The 21,407-nt window shown below is 41.5% G+C and overlaps 1 protein-coding gene across 1 annotated transcript in view; it reads right to left on the bottom strand.

Annotated features, from left to right (window-relative positions):
• The window catches only part of Swap70 (switching B cell complex subunit SWAP70), a 59,033-nt gene that overhangs the window by 13,699 nt on the left and 23,927 nt on the right, over positions 1-21,407 (bottom strand). Inside the window, exons 3-6 of the mRNA XM_051192669.1 lie at positions 11,439-11,612; positions 5,162-5,389; positions 3,876-4,022; positions 1,395-1,503 (exon numbers count right to left, since the gene is read on the bottom strand). Coding sequence (XP_051048626.1) covers positions 1,395-1,503; positions 3,876-4,022; positions 5,162-5,389; positions 11,439-11,612 — 658 coding nt within the window. The remainder of the gene's footprint in view (positions 1-1,394; positions 1,504-3,875; positions 4,023-5,161; positions 5,390-11,438; positions 11,613-21,407) is intronic.

The following is a 21,407-nucleotide window of genomic DNA, read 5'->3' as shown; positions in this document are numbered from 1 at the left end:
GCAGCCTGGTCTACAGCGCTAGTTCCAGGACAGCCAGGGATATACAGAGAAACCCTGTCTCAAAAACACAACAAAACAAAACAAAAACCTAAGACACACTAAGGGGCATACAACCAAAGTTCCTATCTGATGTGCAGTCTGCTACCCTGATTCTGTCTTCATCTATCTGTATGTGACCTTTATACATATTGCAGTCATTGCCATTTATTGAAAATCTACACCCATAAGACACATGCATATCCCAGATGCACAGCATTTACATACATACATTTCATGAAAAAAAAAATCTCTTTTCTGTTTTTCTTAGATTTATTTTATGTATGAGTGTTTTGCCTACATGTCTGTGTGTACACTATATATGTATATGATGCCCAAGGGTCAAAGGAGGGTCAGATCCCCTGGGACTGAAGTTAAGGATGGTTGTAAACCACCATGTATATATTAGATGTTAGACCCAGGTCCTCTAGAGGACCAGCCAGTTCTCTTAATCACTGAGCCATCTCTCTAGCAACTTTTCTGGTTTGTTGAAACAGAATTTAACTCTGTAATCAAGTTGACCTGAACCTATTAAGTAACCCCGACTGACTTCAAACTGACAGCTATCCACTGCCTCTGCCTCCTGGGTGGGGGGGATCACAGGCACAACCATTTAATGTCTTCAACCATTTAAGTTTAATTTCTTGGATTACTAATACCTAATGTTCAAATTCAAGAAGCATGAACAGACATTCAGGAAAGTCTCTGCCTATGCCTCTCCTCCAAGTTCTAGGTTCCTGGCCATCAGCAACTAATGCTGACCATTTCTGTTTCTTCTGAGATATTTTAAGCAAATGGACATGTCTACACATCATTCACTTCCTTGCATGCTAGCACAATGCACTCTCCTCAAGTTATTGGTTTCTTGGGCTACTTAAAAAGCTCTTGAAGTATTCAAAACCACTTCACACATTCCTTCTCTGCCTTGTACATGAACAGAATCTCAAGATGATCGCTAAAGTTTTTCATAAGCCTAGGGGAGGGGGGAGTAACCCTTTCAAGGATTAGGGTAATAAGACCTAAAATGCAATTTTATCTCCACAAAGTCACTATGTAAATATATTGACCAAAAAAGGAGGAACTCATGTTTCTTTGGGTTTTCTTTCGAATATAGCAATAGCCATGACATAAGGAAACAACACTGTAAGAGTCTTCTGTAAGATTTGAAAACAGAAAAGTTAGAACACTCATCCTTTTGTGTGTTTTTTATATTTTTTAGGCAGGGTCTAAAGTAGCCCAGGCTGGCTTGGAACTCCTGTGTCCTCCTGTGTCCACCCAAGTGCTAAGATGAAAAATGTGTGCCTATGCCCAGTTCTGCTTTCAAGTTTTTTCACGGAAAACAATTAAAAATGTCCTACCCTGAATCCACTCTTGTTTCTTCTTCTTATCTGAAGCACTGATTTCAAAGGTCTTCTCAAAGCATTTTATTAGGAAAAGACACTTCTTTCCGTCTTTGTCAGGCAGAGACTAAAACAAAAAGCATGATCAGTTCTTCAAAATGTTATTTTTCCTTGTGTTAGATTATTTAAAAGAAGCTGTAGAGAAAAGGCAGAAAGACGACTGGTCTGACCTTGGGTAAGACCATGTTTATTCAGGGTGAGATGACATCTTTGTTACCCCCACAGAGAAAGATAGGATGTGGCCTCTTCTAGGGGTGGAAATGACTTCCACAGTCCTCAACAGAAGCTGGGAAGTGTAGCCCTTCAGCAGAAAACCATCCGTTTACAGAGACAGGGTCTCACAATGTAGACTAGGCCAATCTTGAACTTTCGACCCTTCAGGCCCAGCTTCCCAAGTGCTAGGATTATAGGCATGTGCCACCACACCCAGCTTAAGTTTCTTCTTACCCATTTCAAGTCATTTCTTAACTATTTATACAAATATAACTGAAACTCAATGCCAGTGAAAAACACCTACAAATGCAAATGTATGATTTACTAATGCTGCGTCCCAGGCAGCCTCATGATTACAATGACCCCTGAGTGGAATGTCACAACTACAGAGGACGAGCAGTAACAGCTGGTGAAGACAAGAGGACCCCATGCTCTTTACTAAGGGTACAAATCTTTCACTTGAGCATGCCCTCTGCAAGAGCCCAGGAATCCCAGAAAGGACACTGACATAACTGTAACAGACCTCTGCCTGCTAAGGATTTTTCTTATACCTGCAGTTTTATTGTTGGTGCTCTGTGGTCCTTCGCCTCTATCTTTATGAGTGCAATGGTAATGGTCGGGCTTATGGTAATCTTGTAGGTCTCAGGTTAGCTGAATGTAAGCAAACCCCTTAGTTAGTGTATCTCTACGCCATTTCTACAGGTGAGTGTGAATACTCATATTTTAAATGTTCTTCAACAAATACAGACATTCATGGTGGTTCACTGTGGTAATATTTTGTGATCTAACAAATAAAAGTTTGCCTGAAGATCAGAGTGCACAGCTAGCCCCACTAATTATCCATAGAGGCCAGGAAGTGCTGGCACGAACCTGTAATCCCAGCACTCAGGAGAAAGGCAGATAGATCTTTATTATATAGAGTTCAAGGCCATCCTGGCTACACGAAATTGGTCCAGTCTAAACGAGAAGCAGAGCTCACTCAAAGGTGATCCCAGCACTTGGAGTAGCAACACCTTTAATCCCAGCACTAAGGAGATGGAGACAGGAAGGGATATGGCTGGGCAGAGAGAGGAATATAAGGCGGGAAGAGACAGGAGCTCAGGGCAGTCTGAGCAGCGGTCAGTCTGACACAGCAGTCTGAAGCAGGCAGTGTGAGGAAGCAGTCTGAGGAGCAGCGCAGTCTAAGGCCAGGATCGCCCGTTTGGTCTGAGCACGGGGAGAGGTAAGAACTCTATCGGCTGGCTGATGTACTTCTCTGAGCTTTTAGCTTTCACCCCCTGATAGCTGACTCTGAGTTTTTATTATTCAGATCAATGAAAATTCATACTATAGTTCATATACAAGTCATTTTTAAAAAAACAAAGAGGGAAAAAAAATTTTTTTGAGACAAGGTCTTGCCATGTAGCCCTGGCTAAGTAGATCCGGCAATCCTCCAGCTTCCTCAGTGCTGGAATTACAGATATGTGCCATCTTACCCAACAAAAGTTATGTTCTTGAGGACTTCACATCTTTACAAAGTTAATAGCTATAAAATAAGTCACTCAAGGCAGGCACGGAGGCTCACATCTGTAATCCTAGCACTGTAGAAAGAGGTAGAAGGATTGAGTTCAAAGTCATAGCAAGTTTAAAAACATCCATACTATTTGAGATCGTATTTCACAAATAAAAACATAAGTATGTCTCTGTCTCAGAAAATCAAGGTGAAGTATGGCAGCACATGTAATCCTGTCACCTGGGGTAGAAGAGGCAGGAGGATGAGGAATTCAAGGCCGTCCTTGACTACATAGTGACTTCAAGTACAACCTGAGCTACAGGAGACCCTATCACCCAAAATACTTAATTTTAATGATTAATTTCTTCTATCTGTTTTACTTATAATGACCCAGATCTTTTAATCTATTGATAATTTCCAGTATTACCTTACTGAATTTTTTGCCTTTTTAATGACTTGATTTTAATGACTGTATTTAAATGATTCTTTAAATACAAATCCCTCATATTTAACACATATACTTTATTTCCAAGAATAAGGCAGAAAACAAATCATATTAGGTACACATTTTGTCAGCTGTCTTTAATTTTTGGATTAGAAGTCACTTTATTCTGGAGATGTCCACTCGGGATTATTTGAATGTTTAGTCTGGAAAAGTGAGTGAGGTGGAGAAAGTCTGTGGACAGCAGGGGGCAGCAGAGGGCAAGCATACAGAGAAGCCACAAGCCACTCACCTCCACACAGCAGTTTTCATCCAAGAGGATGTCTCCCTTCTTATCCTTCAGATCCTCACTTACATAGTAGGAGATTATGTTGGGTTTTAATACAAACCACCGCTCAGTCCAGTTTTTCCGTTTGTGGCCTTTTTTCATCATGTAACCCTATGAAAGATTAAAGCTAATGTAGATAGATACGTTTGTTTTTATGTGCACGAACTTGAAGGTCCTTCTTCGATTGTCTTATTTACTCCACTATCTGAAACCTGGTCCTAAATACACACATGTCAATGGTTCTCGACCATGGGAATCATGGCCTGGAGTCTCTGAGAATCTATGAAGGTCAGAGGCATGATCCATAGCCAAATTCACATGATATTTAAGTAAAAAGGTTAACATGTAACTTTAGACATTTCAGAAAGTTTCTGCAAGTGACATACATATAACAGAACTGAATTTTCCTGGACTGCCGTACCTCTTAGGACATTTATTGAAATATTTATAGGTAAACAGAAATGTCTGGGATTTCCTGGCACCAAAAGGAGACATAAAGGTATGTGGACAGAGTCGTATCACATACTTTCTTGTAATACCAAAACCCTATACAAGTTAAGACTTAATTAATGATTATTGATGGGTCCCATCAGAAAGAATAAAAGAACAAAGACAATAACAATTACCAATGGAACAAAGAAAGGGGCTAAGTAAGAAAACCCAAAAGCAGAGTTATTATTTGATATCATGTAAGGTGTTTGAAAGATCTGTATATAGAGCCAGGTACAGAGGTGCACACCTTCAATCCAGCATGCAGATCTGAGGCCGGCCTGGTCTACATGCTGACTTCTAGGCTAGCCAGAGCTTTAATATGTATTTAGTTCCTACATGTATACCGGGCGCTATGCTGAGTGCTGAGAAAACAAATAGTCTGGTAAACACAACTTTGCTCTATGAAAGTGTCTCTTTCTAATGGCAAAGATATTTTCCTAATTCTGTAAAAGCATGAGGGCACTTTTTTAAAAATTTGGAAATTGATTGAACAATCCCTTCAAAAACAGTAACTTCTCAGTTAACTGTACTGAAAAACTGTGCCAGCAACTCTTTAAAATAGGATCCTAGGTTACACATACAGCTCAATCACACAGCACAAATAGAAACTTTATTCTTGTTCTAAGTCATTAAGGAGTATAAGTGATTTACATTACCTATTCAGAAAGGGGGGTGGGAAGAGGAGAAGGGAGGAAGTTATTTCGTTTCAAACATCAAACGCTAAAGATGAAGGAGAGTAGTGTCATGGCCTCTCTTACCTGTTTCAATACATCTAAAATAAGCTCATTGAAGACTTCATTAATAGCCATAGACACCGTCTGATGATCCATGCCCTTGCTAAACTGTCCATTTCCAATTAGCTCAATAAGTTCCCATGCAGAAAGGCCATCTTTATTGTCATCAAAGTTTATTTTGTAATGTTCAAATTGTTCTTGTTGCCAACCTCCTCCCATAGCTTCTGTAAGTTTCTTAAGCAGGTATTCAATCTGTAGGGGGAAAAATAATAATTTCCTTTTTTTAGTTTTCATTTGTTTGTTTTGGGGATTGTCTTTTTGTTTGTTTGGTTGGTTGGTTGATTGGTTTTTGTTTTTTGTTTTTTGAGACAGGGTTTCTTTGTAGCTTTGGCTGTCCTAGAACTCACTCTGTAGACCAGGCTGGCCTCAAACTCAGAGATCCCCCTGCTTCTGCATCCTGAGTGCTGGAACTGAAGGTGTACACCACTATCACCTGGCTAATTATTTTGTATTTTCAACACAGGTATTCATTTGTGTTATTCACACTATTGTGGTCAACTCAGGAAATATTCTTTTGGAGGGGGCAGAAACTGGGTTTTTCTGTATTACAGCTCTGGTTGTCCTGGAGATCAGGCTGGCCTCAAACTTAAGAGATCCACCTGCCTCTGCCTCCTAAGTGCTGGGATTAAAGGTGTGTGCCACCATCGCCAGCAGGAAATATTCTTTATACTTCCAAAAGATTATTTCTTTAATGAAACCCCCATTGCTAGGGAAAGTTGTACACATAAAACACAGATAACTGTTCTCCACTGACCTAGGAAGTAAATCAAAATTTGATACCCACCGCTTGCCCGTTATGCCTGTATGCAAATGGAGCTAGGGAGACCTATAAATACACCATACACAAGCTAATTACTGCCTCCTTGTTACTCTATTTGTATAAATATTTCAATATACCAAGAACATTAAGCTTTTCTTCCTTTTTTTGTTGTTGTTTTACTTTGAAACAGGGTCTCATGTGGTCCAGACTGGCTTCAAACTCACTATGCAGTACTGAAATACTGAGGCGTTTGAAACCAGCACCCAGCTCTGCATATGAATCTCACTGAACATGATGTGTTATATTAAAAACATCTCAAATGCACAAAGTTGTTCCCTAATTTACAGATTTCCTATGTAAATTAATTACAGATCTCCATCCATTAGAACACTGATGATGTTATAAATATGGCTGGATTCCTATAGTAAGCCAGAGGGCTTAATAAATCTTGAAACATCAGACATTATCTGGGACAGTAGCTATGACTGGGGAAGGAGAAAAAGGGAAAAACAAGGCAGTGATGACAAGAGATGTTACAGTATTCTCAAACTACCACTCTTCCCTACCTCCCAATGGCTCCTTTATTCCTAGAGCACATTCATTGTACAGACTGATGGGTTTAATTATGACAATTCCACACATGCACATCATGTACTTGGCTCATATTCATCCCACCTCTTGTCCTCTCTGGTCCTCTCCTCCTCATTAGTGATTTCAGTTGTTGCAATATCCCCCAAACCCACACCAGTATCTAGGTCCTCGCCACTTACATCAAACCAGCAACAAAATGCTGTGGACATTGTCCACGAGACCAATGCTTTTTCACCACGAATTCAACCATTTACAATGGAATGAAAAATATTTTAATCCAACCACAACAGAGCCAGATACGGTTGTATAACAAGGTTTTTGTGTGCTTATCTGTGTGTGTTGGGTCAGGATATGAGACTCTTATTTTCCTATAAGTTCAAGAAGGAAAGAAAATATTTCACTGGGTGTGGTCACACACACCTTTAATTCCAGAACGTGGGAGACTGAGGCAGACAGAGCTCTGTTTCAGGCCAGGCACAGCTGCACAGTGAGACTGTCTCCAAAATACAAAACACAAGGGAGGGGGGAAAGGAGGGGAGGAGAGGGAAAAGGGAGAGGACTTTTTTCCAGATGCTTCTCAAATATGTTCCTCCTCCTCCATCATCTGCTTAGTGCCTCGGCCTCACACTTGGCCTAACACTTGCTCTAACCAGTGCTAACACAGGCCCTGCATCCCCTGCATCCTCTCGTGTCCCTGCTGCACTTAGTGTGCTGTGCTCCATCTCTAGTCCTCACTTGCTTTTCCTCGTGGAAGGGGCTGTGCCCCATCCATCTCTGAATCCCAGGGCTCAGCAGCAAGCACAGCAGGGCTCAACTAACATCTAAAATGAATTAAACTCTGCTCCAATTTCCTCACATGTGAAATGCAATTACAACACCCATTATAGAGAGAGATAAAAGAAGACACACAGAACAGTGTGCACAAAGCTACCCAGCAGGCACACAATCAGGTTGCTTCTCCTCCACACTGGGTGACATTTTATACAGTCACTTAAAACTACATTTGAGAAAGCAGAGAACACAAAGTTAGGCAGACCTGTGGCTTTACCTGCATAAACACCATACAGATTCTCTGGCAAACATTTGCCAAAAAACAGAAAATCTTTAGTTACAAGTAAGACTTGGGATTCACGTCTGTTTCATTCTTTGCACCCCCACTAATGTGATCATAATGTTGTTTACAAAATAATGAAGTGTAACAGGAAAAGAAGGCAAACAAATTTACAATCCCTAAGTACCACAAGTTCAGAAACTGTCACCAGTTCTAAAGACTGAGCTTAATGGCAGACGCTCCCATGGGATAAGATTACCGGAGGTCTTGAAAAGCATGAGAGATGTCAACAAATGTTATGTGCTGAAGAGAAGCACACTGAGGCCTCTCCCTTCTCTTGCTAAGATGTGCCACTGACTGCTTGGACACTCATACCTTTGGAGGGACAGGGAGGAACAGATGATGAAAGAGAGGGGAAAAAAACAAAAGATAACAGGAAAAATGACTAAAGTCAAGAAGAGACTAAAGACAAAACTACAACAAAGTTGAAAAGAAAGAAAGAAAGCAATAAGAGTCGAGTTGGCAGCAGAAGGATCAGGAGTTGGAGACCAGCCTGGACTACCCTGCAGCCATGTAATAAAGGATAGTTCTATATAAATAATGGTTCGAGGTAAAATAGGTAGTGTATTAACATACACAGAAGCTCTAATTCCTCAGGGTGCCAAGAAGGCTCTAGGCTGCTGGTTGTGCCATAGCCCATAAACAGAACAGCCAGACAATAGTGAGGGAAGCACACATGTGTGGCCATGTGTGTGTATAGGATGACAACATATTATAGTGCATGACCATCAGCCTGATCTCTGCCTCGTCTACCACTCTGGATGCAGCCACCTGCACCTTTCAGCTCTGGGCTCCTGTCTTCCCCAGGTGACCTTTGGTTTCCAACTCAGAAAATGAATGTTACTAACAACTCAATTCTCAAAGCAGCCTCCCACGTTAATGTGGAACCTTCCTAGAGGTCCCCCCCAAGCCCTAGGAGACTGACTTTCAGTCCCAACAGCAACAAGCCATTCCTCCCAGCAACTGTGTCTCTTCCTGTTGACTTCGACACAATCATATGCTTACCATAACCAAATAGAAGGACATTTTTATTATGCTGGCCAAAGAGACACATTCTCATGCCCCACTATTCAAGTACACTAAGTAATGAGTCACGTGCTGGGGCTGGTTTACAGTGGCCTGCACCAATTCTAAGGCTCATTCAGTTCAGGAAGCAGCTTGCTTCCTCCTTCCAAGCAGATTTCACCAAAAATAACAAAGAAGAAATTTCGAGCTGAATGGGATTTCTCCAGGCCTTTGGTTTGAATTTTTATTCTGTCAAAAGTTCTCTCTCGTTAAGGGGCAGCTAGGTTTTACTTCGCTTGAAATCTCTTTAAGACGGTTTCAAGTTTGAGTTTTTCACTGCAGCAAAGCAATTCTTCCAAGTGAGTGCATGACAGACACATCCTGTTTTGTTCTTGGTTCTGTGGGAAATGACACTAGTAAAAACTACACTTTACAGGCACACATTTCCAGGAATAAGTATCACCAGAAGAAAATAAGGAACCAACTCAAAGGGAATCACCTTTTATTGACAAATGCGTCTGTCAATAGAAACATCTTTATCATTCGGTATGGGTGATAGGGACTGGCTCAAATGAGTAATACAAATGCATTGTTCACACAACCGACACTGTGATACACTATTAGCTCAAGTAGAGGGGGAAAAAAGAAGAAAAAAACTTGGACTTCGATGGATATGATAGAGAGTATCTGTAACTCAACACTTGGGAGTAGAGCCACAAGTTCAAGGCCAACCTGGGCTTCATCATGAAACTATCTCCAAAAAAAAAAAAAAAAAAAAAAAAAAACAGAGGCCAGGTGGTGGTGCCCACTTCTAATCCCAGCATTCCGGAGGCAGAGGCAGGTGGATCTCTGTGAGTTCAAGGCCAGCCTGGTCTACAGAGCGAGTTCCAGGACAGATAAGGCTACACAGCAAAGCCTTCAGGTCCACCACGAATATTTTAGTGACAGAAAAATCCAAAAGATAGAGGATAAGAGACCCACCCACCTCTAATTCCAACACATGAATAAACCTGGAATTTTGAGTGTGGCTGCAAAAATATCTTCAAAGACCATATTGGAAAGCTGGGCATGGTGGCATATGACTTTAGTGCCTGCACTGAGGAGGCAGAGGCAAGTGGATCTCTAATTTGAGATCAGCCTGGTCTACATAGTGAGTTCCATGATAGCCAGGGCTCTGTAGGAAGACCTTGTCTCAAAAAAAAGTAGTGTGTGCACAGCTTTGGGCAGCAGCCATGTCTGATAAGTGCCTTTTAGGGCGCCATATCCCACTTATCTCTGGATTGTACTGGGCAGTATTCTAAGATGTTGCTTTTTATTTCCCCTTTAACAGTCATACATACTTGATACCTACAGCATTACCATGATTAACACTAACATGCTGTTCCCACTACCACAGGAAACTGCCTTTCCCTTGTTACCAACACTACCTCCTGTTGAATACAGTGGCCCCTTCTTACCACTATCTGATTTTTCTGCAATTTAAAATTCTGATGTGTCTCCTCTTATCTCACAGCCTGCCTAGCTCTGCTTCCTTTACCAAATCGACTTCCTCCTGCTGTTATAGAAACAGCCCCAAGGTTCTCCTTGGCTCTTGAAACTCCTACTATGGTGGCTTCCTCTCTGCCCTAACCCATCCCTGTGGTTTCTCCATGTCTCTCTCCAACCCCAGCCTCTCACAAGCTTTAGCTGTGTATTTTCCACAAGGATAGTCTACCTACAACACCAAACATGCTACAATCCTCATCATGTACCCATTGTTCATCGACTTGTTGTCCAATCTTCTCTACCAAAATGCATGAATACATCTCTTTAGTGAGTATGTGTCACAGCACTATGTCAAATGCTTCACATACGTCAACTTGTTCAGCCTCACAGGGTTCACTGTACAAAACAACTGTCTCCATTTTAAAGTTGGGGTGACCCAAATTGGGAGGCTAATTTGTTACTCTGTGAATAAGTGGTAAAGTCAGTCTATTTCAAGCCCATGCTTTAAACAAAAGCATCAGGCTACCTCTAGTTGCCCAGGACTGAAACTTGCCTGTGCTTCTCCACAACCAGGCACTATTGACATGAATGGACAGGGAACAAGATGACACAAATTTAACCTGCTGGCTATACCCTTATCCAGTATAGACCAGTTAGCTGTGCTCTTCAGAGAACTCTGAGACCCAAAAGTTCAGCCACAGGACTCAACAACATAATCATGGCATCATGAATATAGCTACCTCATACAGGAAATTGTCATCTTGATTTAGAAAGATCCTTGTCTGGTCAAACCTCTCCTGTTCCCCGCTGCCCACACTTTGGAAGTGGGGGGGGGGAGGAGATAATACAGAACAAAACCAGCAGAAGCATTTGCTTTGAGAGGGCTAGGAAACAGCCATCATCCTAGACTTTGAAACAGGAATAGTAGTAGTACCTATTAACATAGTGGGAGAACATTCTGGTTGCTATGTGTTTCCCACAGAGCATTAGCCAGTTCTTCCACAAGGACTGAAAATTATGTTGTCCCTTGTATTGAACAAATGTTCCTTGGGTATCATGAGGATGGACTCATCTACAATCACAGCAGTTCCAAGAGGAAGAGTCTCACTATCCCTGAAAATCTCCAAGGGTGTTACCGATCCCCAAACCCTTAAGCTTTTTTGGATTCAACCTGTTTTTGCTTCTGATCCAAAAAAAAAAAAAAAAAAAAAAAAAAATTACTGCTTCTAATAACAGTACTGAATCAACACAAATGTTTGCAGGCCAGGTACTCAGTGAACTCCCCTTACCTCTTCTGGCACAATAATTAATGGATACTTGTCCTCAGACAAAAAGTTGAAAATGACCCACACTTTGAATGCATCATCCTCTGTAATTAGTAGCGGACTCTTCGTGAGGTTTTTCTTGACACAGAGGGTCCAACACATTCTATTGAATTCAATCTTGTCAAAGTTATCTTGGACCTAAAAAAGAAAGAAGAAAACTTGTGAGCCAGTGCAAAGTAAGGTCGGTCTCACTCTCTCTCTCTCTCTCTCTCTCTCTCTCTCTCTCTCTCTCTCACACACACACACACACACACACACACACACACACACGAATGCAAGCAATAAAATAGGAGAGGCCTCAGCAAGCTTTCTACTAACCAACAACCATATCCCACATATCTGCTCCTGATACTAACACTGTCAGTGGCTCAGCTAAGAAATGATCAGACCTAAGAATGTCAGAACTAAGAATGCCAATCACTATAGGCCACATTCTGATACCCTATTTCACTCCATTTTTATTTATATGGGGAAAAGAAGAAACTCTGTTACAGAAAGCCTGTTTAACTGAAATTCTGAGACAGCTATGCCAATCATTCTTGAATCTCTAAGAGCCAACTGCTGTGCTATGCAATAGAAGGCAGAGATGAAGAAAATGATCTATGTTCTTACACACTTAGTTTATCAGAGAAAACATATGCAAGTAGAAAGCTCTAATATTAGCATGCAATCAATAGTTTCTCATTCCTCAACAAGAGAAACATATAATTGCTATTCCAAAGACAGATACCCAATCAATACTAGCCTGTCTTTCCAAGAAACATAAAGATCTTATGATTTAGTGTGACAGTTACTATAACCAAGACAGGCAGAAGATTTCATGGGAATGCTGAGTAGCTAATCCAACCTGAATGAGGGGCTATGTGATATCTGGACTGAGGTGTGGCTCCATGGTGGATTGCTTATGCAACATGTTTAAGGTCTGGGTTTGATCCCCAATACTGAAAAAAGGAAAAAAGAGTCAAACATCAAGAATGGGGCAAAGCATGTTCTACTTTGTAGAGCAGAAGCTACCAGAGGTGACAGGAACAATAGCCAGTTTAGAGGGAAAGTAGGCAGTCAAATGTGAGGGGACACTACACACTACAAGATGGTCTCAGTTAAGGCTTCCATAAGTGCAATGGACAGATCCACTATGTTCCTTTGAACAAAAAAAGAAAGTTCATTAGGTGAACAATGAGTAACCTCACAGATTCAACAAGAGCCAGAAAAAAGAGGCACTGAACCTGTGCCAGTGCCAAGGTAGGGTAGGAACTTGAACTTCAGGCCAAGACAATGAAAGGAAAAGTCTAGTGAGGACCCCACAGCCATTGTAACATGAAGACAGAACCATTGCACCTGTCCGGGGGCCTCACTGCAGTGTATCTGTCTCACTGAGGCCAGGTCACATTTTCATGTTCTGGAGTCACGGAGCAGGGAAAATGAGGACCTGTTATTTCTCTGTCTCCTTGTAAGACAGGTCTTGTTCCCCACCAACAAACACCCTGGGAAATTTTTCCCAGAAGAGTTCAAAGACTGGTCAGATTAATATTGGCAAATGCCCACTGCACAGGACACAAGGAAAACTGAGGCTATAGAGCTGAAAACCAGATCAGGAAGAGGCTGGTCATTCGAGGTAAGGAGTCGGGACTTCATCTGTACTGACAGCTGAAGGCTCCATATGATCCTCCTCTTCTTCTTTCTCTTCTTCTTCCTCCTCCTCCTTCCCCTTCTTTTCAAGACAGGTTTCTCTGTAACTTGGGATCCTGTCCTGGAACTTGCTTTATAGACCAGGCAGGCCTTGAACTCAGAGAACTGCCTGCCTCTGCTTCCCAAGTGCTGGGATTAAAGGCATGCACCACCACAGCCTGGCCTGTAATCTTCATTCGTTTTTTGTTTTGTTTGTTTGTTTGGTTGGTTGGTTGGTTGTTCAAGACAGGGTTTTTCTGTGACTCAGACTCAAAGAGATCCCCCTGCCTCTGTCTCCCAATGCCTCCCAAGTGCAAGCGCTAGGGTTTTTAAAGCCATATTCTAGGACAATATGGGAGGCACCATGGAGGAGCTGGCGAGCAGGATAACAGGAGCAAAGCATGTATTTTTATTTTGGAAAAGTGTCATGTGTTGTGCACAATTTGAAGAAGTCCCTGCAGGCCAGGGAGATGGTCTCTTCATCTCCAGCCAGAGCCTGTGGCTGGCAAACCAGACTCTGGGAAGCAGAGAGATGCTCTCTATACTCTGCCATTAGTCCCAGCTTGTTCTGCTATCACTCCCCACATTTCACTGCATGTGGCAGCAAGTGTCCCTGCTTTACTTAATTATTTATTTAGTCCCTACACCATTTACTGAACATTTATTTGTATGTGAAGTAAGGGGATATCTTTCAGGAGCCAATCCTTTCCTTCTACCATGTGGATTCTGGGGACCAAACTCAAGTTGTATAGACTTGTGGCAAGCAGATTTACCGGATCAGTCATCTCAACACTGCCTGCCCCCTTAGGTGCCAGGCGGGTGGATTACTGTGGAGTTCAAGGCCAGCATGGTCTACAGAGCACACTCCAGAACAGGCTCCAAAGCTACAGGGAAACCCTGTCTCAACAAAGGGAAAAAAAAAAATCAACCAAACAAAAAAATATTAGACATGCATTTGAACTTGTACATCACCCCTACCCCTAACTTAGACCTTAGACCTCATACTGGTTTTGTAAGTTAAGTATCATTCCTGCTGTATAGACCAGAAAACAGGTTTGGAAAACAATGAGATGCTCTACTCAAGTTCACATGGCTGGTACACATCAAAACTAAAGCTTAAAGGCCAACTCTTTCCACTATGTCAAACCGCTTGCAAAACTCAGTAGATGGAGGTCCCCTGTGTAATGCAACTCTACCCACATCGTGAAAAACAAAAAAAACAGAAAAACATTAAGGGAAAAACAGGCCATATGGGAAATAATGTGCACAAAAGCGTGTATTCCTGCTCTGAGGAAGAAGTGATTCCATGAGTATGTGTGAATCACAGGGCTCCCCCAAGAGTGCCTTAAAACATGACATTTACTTTCCTTTCTTTTTTTGTTTTTTAAACTTAACTTCTTTATGGAAGTTTCACATCATGCACCCCAATTCTGGGAATTCACTGTTCTAAGTGAACAAAGGTCAAATCATAAGGACTTACAATTAAAATATATATACACTACACAGGCCAGTTTAGTATTTAGTAGAAAAGATGGCATTCAAAGCAGATCTTAAAGTATGCTGAAGGCTATCTTTTAGATGGCTCAGTGGGTAAAGGCATTCATTTACTGCTAAGTCTAATGACTTGAGTTTGATACCTGGATTCCACACAGTGGGAAGAGAAAATTGACTCCCATTAAGTGGTCCTCTGACTGTCTGTCTGTCTGTCTGTCTGTCTGTCTTCTCTCTCTCTCTTTCTCTCTCTCTCTCTCTCTCACCCCCACCCACACACACACATTATGGCATGTGCATGTGTACACACTAAATAAATGTTTGTTTGTTTTAAATCAGGAGCATTGACAAAGACAAGAAAAGGCATCCCAAAGGCAGAGAGTAGCCAACTTGGGTTGACCAGCAGGAAGATGGCAGATCAAATGTCAGAGGGCAAATTGTGCTACATCTAAGCACAAGAGGAAACAAAGGTTTTAAAGGTAGGACCTGTCTCAGTGTTTGTGGACAGCACATTAAACACACTGACATTATGTAAGAGGGTTTTCAGTAACTAGAAGGTAGGGAGATCAGAAGACAGCAGCAGCAACAAGGGAATGATGTTGGTGAGAATGCATGAGTACCAAACAGGTGCACAAAACTCCCTTGTTTTGTGAAGGAAGGGAGGTGTTCAGCTGTGGGCATCAAGTTGATATTATAGGACTATTTAGAGTATCAAAAACCAAAGAAGGGGAAATAAAACCTACAAGAGGCAGACTTGTGAGTCAACAACAGTTAGATAATGACACAATGATAACCACAGACAGAGAACATAAAGCAAGAATAAATGGAATCAGAAAAAGAACTCAAATTGGGCGCACACCTGTGATTACAGCACTTAGAAATTGAGGCAGGAGGATCATGAGTTCAAAGTCATTCTCATCTACTTGGTGAGTTCAAGGCCATCCTGAATTAAGACCCAAACCAAAAACCAGAAGTTGGCCACGTGTGGTCCACACCTGCAATCCCAGAACTTGGGGGGGGCTTAAGCAGGAGGAAACGATGAATTTGAGGCCAACATGAACTGCATAGTGAAACCTTGTCAGGAAAAATAATCATACATCATATTCAAAGGTTAGAAACTGAAAGCCTTTCCTCAAAGAGGAGGAACAAGACAAAGACACCAACAATCCTTGTTACTCCTTGATATAACACTAGAAGTACTGCCAAAGGATTGAGGCAAGGAAAATAAATAAGACAAAGTACCTACGTGTAGATGATCAAATCTAATATACAGTAAACAGTAAGGTTTTTAGAAATTAACTTTCAAGAAGGTGAAAGATTTGCAATGAAAACTGTCGTGTAAAGCAATGCTGAAAAAAAAATGTAAAAGATATAAACAAACAGGACAGCATCTCATCTATGTTCATGGATCAGACAACTTAAGATGTTATACCTACAGTAATCCACAGATTCTATGAAATTCCTACCAAAATGCCAATATGTTTTCTTTCAGAACTAGACCCAGGAAAAATGCAAACATTCATATGGACTCTCAAGGGCTCCAAATAGTCAAAACAACTTACAAAAGAAAGAGAAGCCAAAGCTGGAGGCCTCACATTTCTTAACCTCAAAATACATTACAAAGCTAAATTAATTAAAGTATTATACTCTGACATGGAGACAGACAGGACAGAATTGAGTCCTTAAGTATATAATTACATGATCTTCAATAAAGGGCCAAAAATACACAAGGAAAGGATAATTTCTTCAGTAAGTAGTGTTTCGAAGACTGGATTTCAACACAAAATGTAATGCTCTTTCTTTACCTAACACTATATACAAAAATTAACTCAAAATGTTTGAGCTACAGCTCAGTGGACAATCCCTGAGTTAGATCCTCAACACCACCTAACTGGACAAGATAGTCCATAACTGTCATCCCAGTACTTGTGTGGTGACAGCAGGAGGATCAGCATCTCAAGACCACTGTAGCTACAGAGTGGGTTCAAGGGCAGCCTGAACTACATGAGACTCAGTCTCAAAAAAAGAAAAAAAGTAAATCTCAAAGAAAACAGAACTACCACGTCAAGACATTCTAACAGTAGTGGTATCTTGTTTTTAGTAACCATGTATTTAAAGGGGGTCAATTATCAGAAAACTTAACAGACTCCTACAACTCAACATTACCCAACTTAACAATGACCAAAAGAAAAAAATGTAAGTGAGCAAAGGGCTTGACTAGAAAAGCCTCTGTGTGTGTGTGTGTATGTGTGTGTGTCCAGAGAATGTCTACAAATAGCCAATAAACCTATGAAAAGATATTTAAAATCACCATCACTGGGAAATGCAAATCAAATACAATGAGCTATCAGCTTGAACCGGTCAGATGGCCACCACCAAAGAATTGTGACTTGAAGATGTGTGGAAACTTAGCCCTTTGTTTGTTTGTTTGTTTGTTTTTTGCTTGTTTGTTTTTCCAAGTCAGGGTTTCTCTATGTACCCCTGGCTGTCCCGAAACTCACACTGTAGATGGGGCTGGCTTTGAACTCAGAGATCCACTAGCCTCTGCCTCCCAATTGCTGGGAAAACTGAGCTCTTTGTACAGTGCTGCTAAGACTGAAAAATGGTGCAGCTGAGAAAAACGATGCAGACATTCCTCAAAAGTTAAAATGAAGCCATCACATGACACAACAATCTCATTACTAGGTAAATATCCAAAAAAGAACTGAAAGCAGGACCTTTAAGAGATACTGTATCCCCAGACCCACTGCAGCACTGTTAAAACAACAGCACGAAAAAGAAGCTGTCTTAGGCTTTACTATTGCTGTGAGGAGACACCAGGACCACGGCAACTCTTATAAAAAATAAATAAATAAGCAAACACACAAATATTTAATTGGGATGGTTTCCTTACAGTTTCAGAGGTTCAATCTATTATCATCATGGCAAGGAGCATGGCAGCATGCAGACGGTCATGGTGCTGGAGCTGAGAGTCAGAGACAACAGGAAGTGAACTGACTCTCACAGTGAGTGAAGCTTGAGAAAAAAACCTCAAAGCCCGTCTCCACCGTGACTCACTTCCAACAGAAGTGGTCCACATTCAAGGTGTGGTCCACATCAAAGGTGTGCCCTTCAGCCTCAAGATCTGGATTAAAGGAATGTGTCATCCAGCCTCCTCCAACAAAACAATACATCCTCCAACAAGGCCACACCTCCTTACAGGGGCCAAATTCTTTCAAACTACCACAGAAGCCTATGCATTTACCACGATTTGTTAAAAGTACAAAATCCAAACCAGGTGGTGGTGGCACACTCCTTTAATCCAGCACTCTGGAGGCAGAGGCAGGCAGACTTCTGTGAGTTCAAAGCTAGCTGGTCTACAGACTGAGTTCCAGGAGAGGTTCCAAAGCTACACAGAGAAACCCTGTCTTAAAAAAAAAAAAAAATCCATCACCTCTCAATCAAGTAGCAATTAAACAACAGAATTCAAAAGCTTTTACATAAGGTATATGCTAAACAAAGCAAGGAAATACAATTTTGGGTTCCAGGAATTTCCTACATGTATGCCAAAATAAGACTTTTGAGGTTCTAAAAATAAGAATAAATATAAGTGATCTTGCTAAATACAGCCAAGCATGGTAATATACAGCTTTAATGCCAGCATTCAGGAGGTAGAGGTGGGTGGATCTCTGAAAGTCTGAGGCCAGCCTGGTCTACAGAGTGAGTTACAGGGCTAAATAGTGATAGCCTGTCTTTAAAATAAAAGAGTAATAAATCTACCAAGTATTTGACTACATGATGCTCTGGCCATATACATGGTAAGAAGTAGGGACCCTGAGTTCTGTCTATGCACAATTCTGCAAAAGGATCACTAAGTAACAGTTCCAGGTGTGTCAGTGGGAAAAGCCAGCTATAGGAGCACAACCATTTTTGTAAATCTCCAAGAAACGTTGCTTGGGAGGGGTTCATGGTGTCCTGACCCATCCAGGGGAGCTACTGACTATGAAGGCTGCTTAGTCCTCATTTTTATATAGCCAGTGGTGTTACCAGCAAAAGCTCCACACACACTTGTGCCCATAAAATGTAGCCCTAGTTAGACCAGTGGACCATAAAATAAACCCACAAAAAAAAAAAAAAAAAAAAAAAAACCAAAGTGGAATCATGACTTCAGAGATGGCATAGGGCTGGAGAGGGAGATGAGTGAGAGTAGAGGGGTGAGAGGGACCAGAATGATTCATATTTGTGTGACACTGTCAATAAATAAATTAATTTTTAAGTACTTTCACCTAAAAATTACTCACATATGCACAGCACCTATGATAAAGCCTTTTCTAACATGAGGCAAGTATGCATAAAATGTAGGTAGTGGCTTCCTTGAGTAAAGGAAGATGAGGAAAGCTCAGAAGGAGACAGGCGAGGCGGGAGACAAACGGCAGATTGGAGATGTCCATTCATGCTTTACAAATCTTCCATGTACTTGTTCATTTGTGACAAAGATCCCACTGTGTAGCCTAGGCTGACCTCAAGCTTAGAATCCTCCTTCCTGAGTGCCCTGAAGTCCTAGGCTTGGAGGCCTAAGTCAGAACACCTGGCCAACTAACCACTGCAGGTCGTACCTTCAACTGAGGCAATGCAAATGTTTATCTCTTGTGGAAAGTCCCACTTCAAGTCGATAACAGTCACTACCTCATATTTCCTGGACTCTAGGAATCTGGGGCAGAGGAAAAGACAGACTAAGACATCAAATGCTACAAGAAAGGCAGTGCAGATAGCTCTGGACTCCACAAGTGGTAGAGACACTGCAGGTGTGGACAGAGCAGTCACACTCCAGGACTCTCTGCACCCAGGTGTAGAGTGGGGTGTCAAAGGGCTGATAAAGGACTTCCAGGGAGCTGACAAAGTACAAGAGATTATGTCTTATATTAATTTATGGCTTTCGATATATAGTGTTGAAGGCTTAAAAGTATTAGTTTTCACATGTACTGGGCTGGATATAGTTCTAAAAATGAGGAATTAAAAAAAAAAAAACAAAACAAAAATAAAGAAGAAAAAAGAGAGTATCTGCCAATGAATGTGTAAATGAAATGTGGTACATCAACACAACAGGATATTATTCAGCCGCAAAAACATGGATAAATGTTAAAAACATGTTACATGAAAGACACCAGACACAAAAGACCACATATCATACAGTTCCATTAACAAAATACTCAGAACAGGCAAACCCATGAAACAGAAAGTAAGTTGAAGTTACTGGTTTCCCAGGGACTAGGAAAAAGGAGAACTCACAGTGATCTGAAAGAGTACAGGATTTCTCCGAGGGACAGACTACAGAATGTCCTCACAACTACTAAACTGTACACTTTAAATGGTAAGTGTGAGCTAAGCGTGGTGGTGGACACCTGAAATCCTAGCACTCAGACTAACACAAGCAGACTGCTGCAAGTTAGAGGCCAACATGGACTACACTAGCAAATAGACGGAAGCCAAAGAACAATGAAACAAAACAGGTATCATAGCCCATGCCTTTTGTCAGGACACTCAAGAAAGAGAAGCAGACAGATTTCTGTGAGTTCAAGGACAGCATGGTCTACATAGTAAGATCCAGAATAGCAGCAAAATCCTGTCTAAAAGACATTAAAAGGGAGGGAGGGAGTAGACGCTAGAGAGATGACAATGCAGTGTGGGAGACAGTTCAGTGTTTGCCACAGAAGCATGAGGACCAGAATTCAAGTGCCCAGACTTCACGTAAAGCTGTGTGCAGTATTATGTGTCCATAATCCCAGCACTCTTATATACAGAGGGATAGGAGGAAGAGACACTCACATGCTAGTTGGTCTAGCATAAGCAGTGGATTAAGAACAAAGAGATCCCAACTCAAGAAAAGTGGAAGGCAAGAACCAACAGCCAATGAATGTAGTGCTTGCACACCTGCACACACACGAAAGCACTTGCAGGTACACACACACACAAAAGTAAAAGAGGACCAGTCTGGGCTCTGGCTGTGACTCAGTAACAGAGTACTTGGCTGCCTTGCACAAGACCCTGGGCTGATGTCCAGCATGTCAAAGAAAAGGAGCTTTATATTATGTGAATTATACCTTAAAGGAAAAAATCATCACTTTATGAACCATAAAACCAGAGCAAAGGTGTGGAGCTAGGAAAATGCAGAAGGAAAAAAGAGGAATATAGTCACATGCAATTCTACCTTCAAATTCCTTCCTGAGTTCAAGCTCTACATTACTCTAAGTCAGTGGTTCTCAATTGTGGGTCGTGATCCCTTTTCACAGAGGTCGCCTAAGACCATCAGAGAAGACAAATGTTTACATTACAATTCATAACAGTAGCAAAAATATAGTAATGATGTAGCAATGCAAATAATTTTATAGTTGGAGTCACCACAACACGGGGAACTGTATCAAAGGGCCACAGCATTGGGAAGGTTGATAACTTCTGGTCTACTTCACACACACACACACACACACACACACACACACACTCACTCACACTCATGAATCCTTTCCAATATAAGGCCATATTTTACTCACATCTGCATTTCCTTAGGTTCATTTGCTTAAACGGTTGTGAAGGAGCTAAGCATGGTGGCTCGTGCCTGTGATACCAGCACTAGGAAGAACCGGGCAGGAGGACTGCCATGAGTTCAAGGCCTGCCTGGGCTACAGAGACTTAAACAAAAGTTATAAGCATTTACCAGGTACCAGTCACTGCACTGAAAGTGGACAGCAGTAAACTGACCTTGCTGGCACAGAACTCACACCCCAGAGGCTGAAACAG

The sequence above is a fragment of the Phodopus roborovskii genome, unplaced genomic scaffold, assembly GCF_943737965.1.
Source record: "Phodopus roborovskii unplaced genomic scaffold, PHOROB, whole genome shotgun sequence".
NCBI lineage: Eukaryota > Metazoa > Chordata > Mammalia > Rodentia > Cricetidae > Phodopus > Phodopus roborovskii.
Note: the sequence above shows the minus strand (reverse complement) of the source record. Positions and strands in the feature narration are given on the sequence as shown.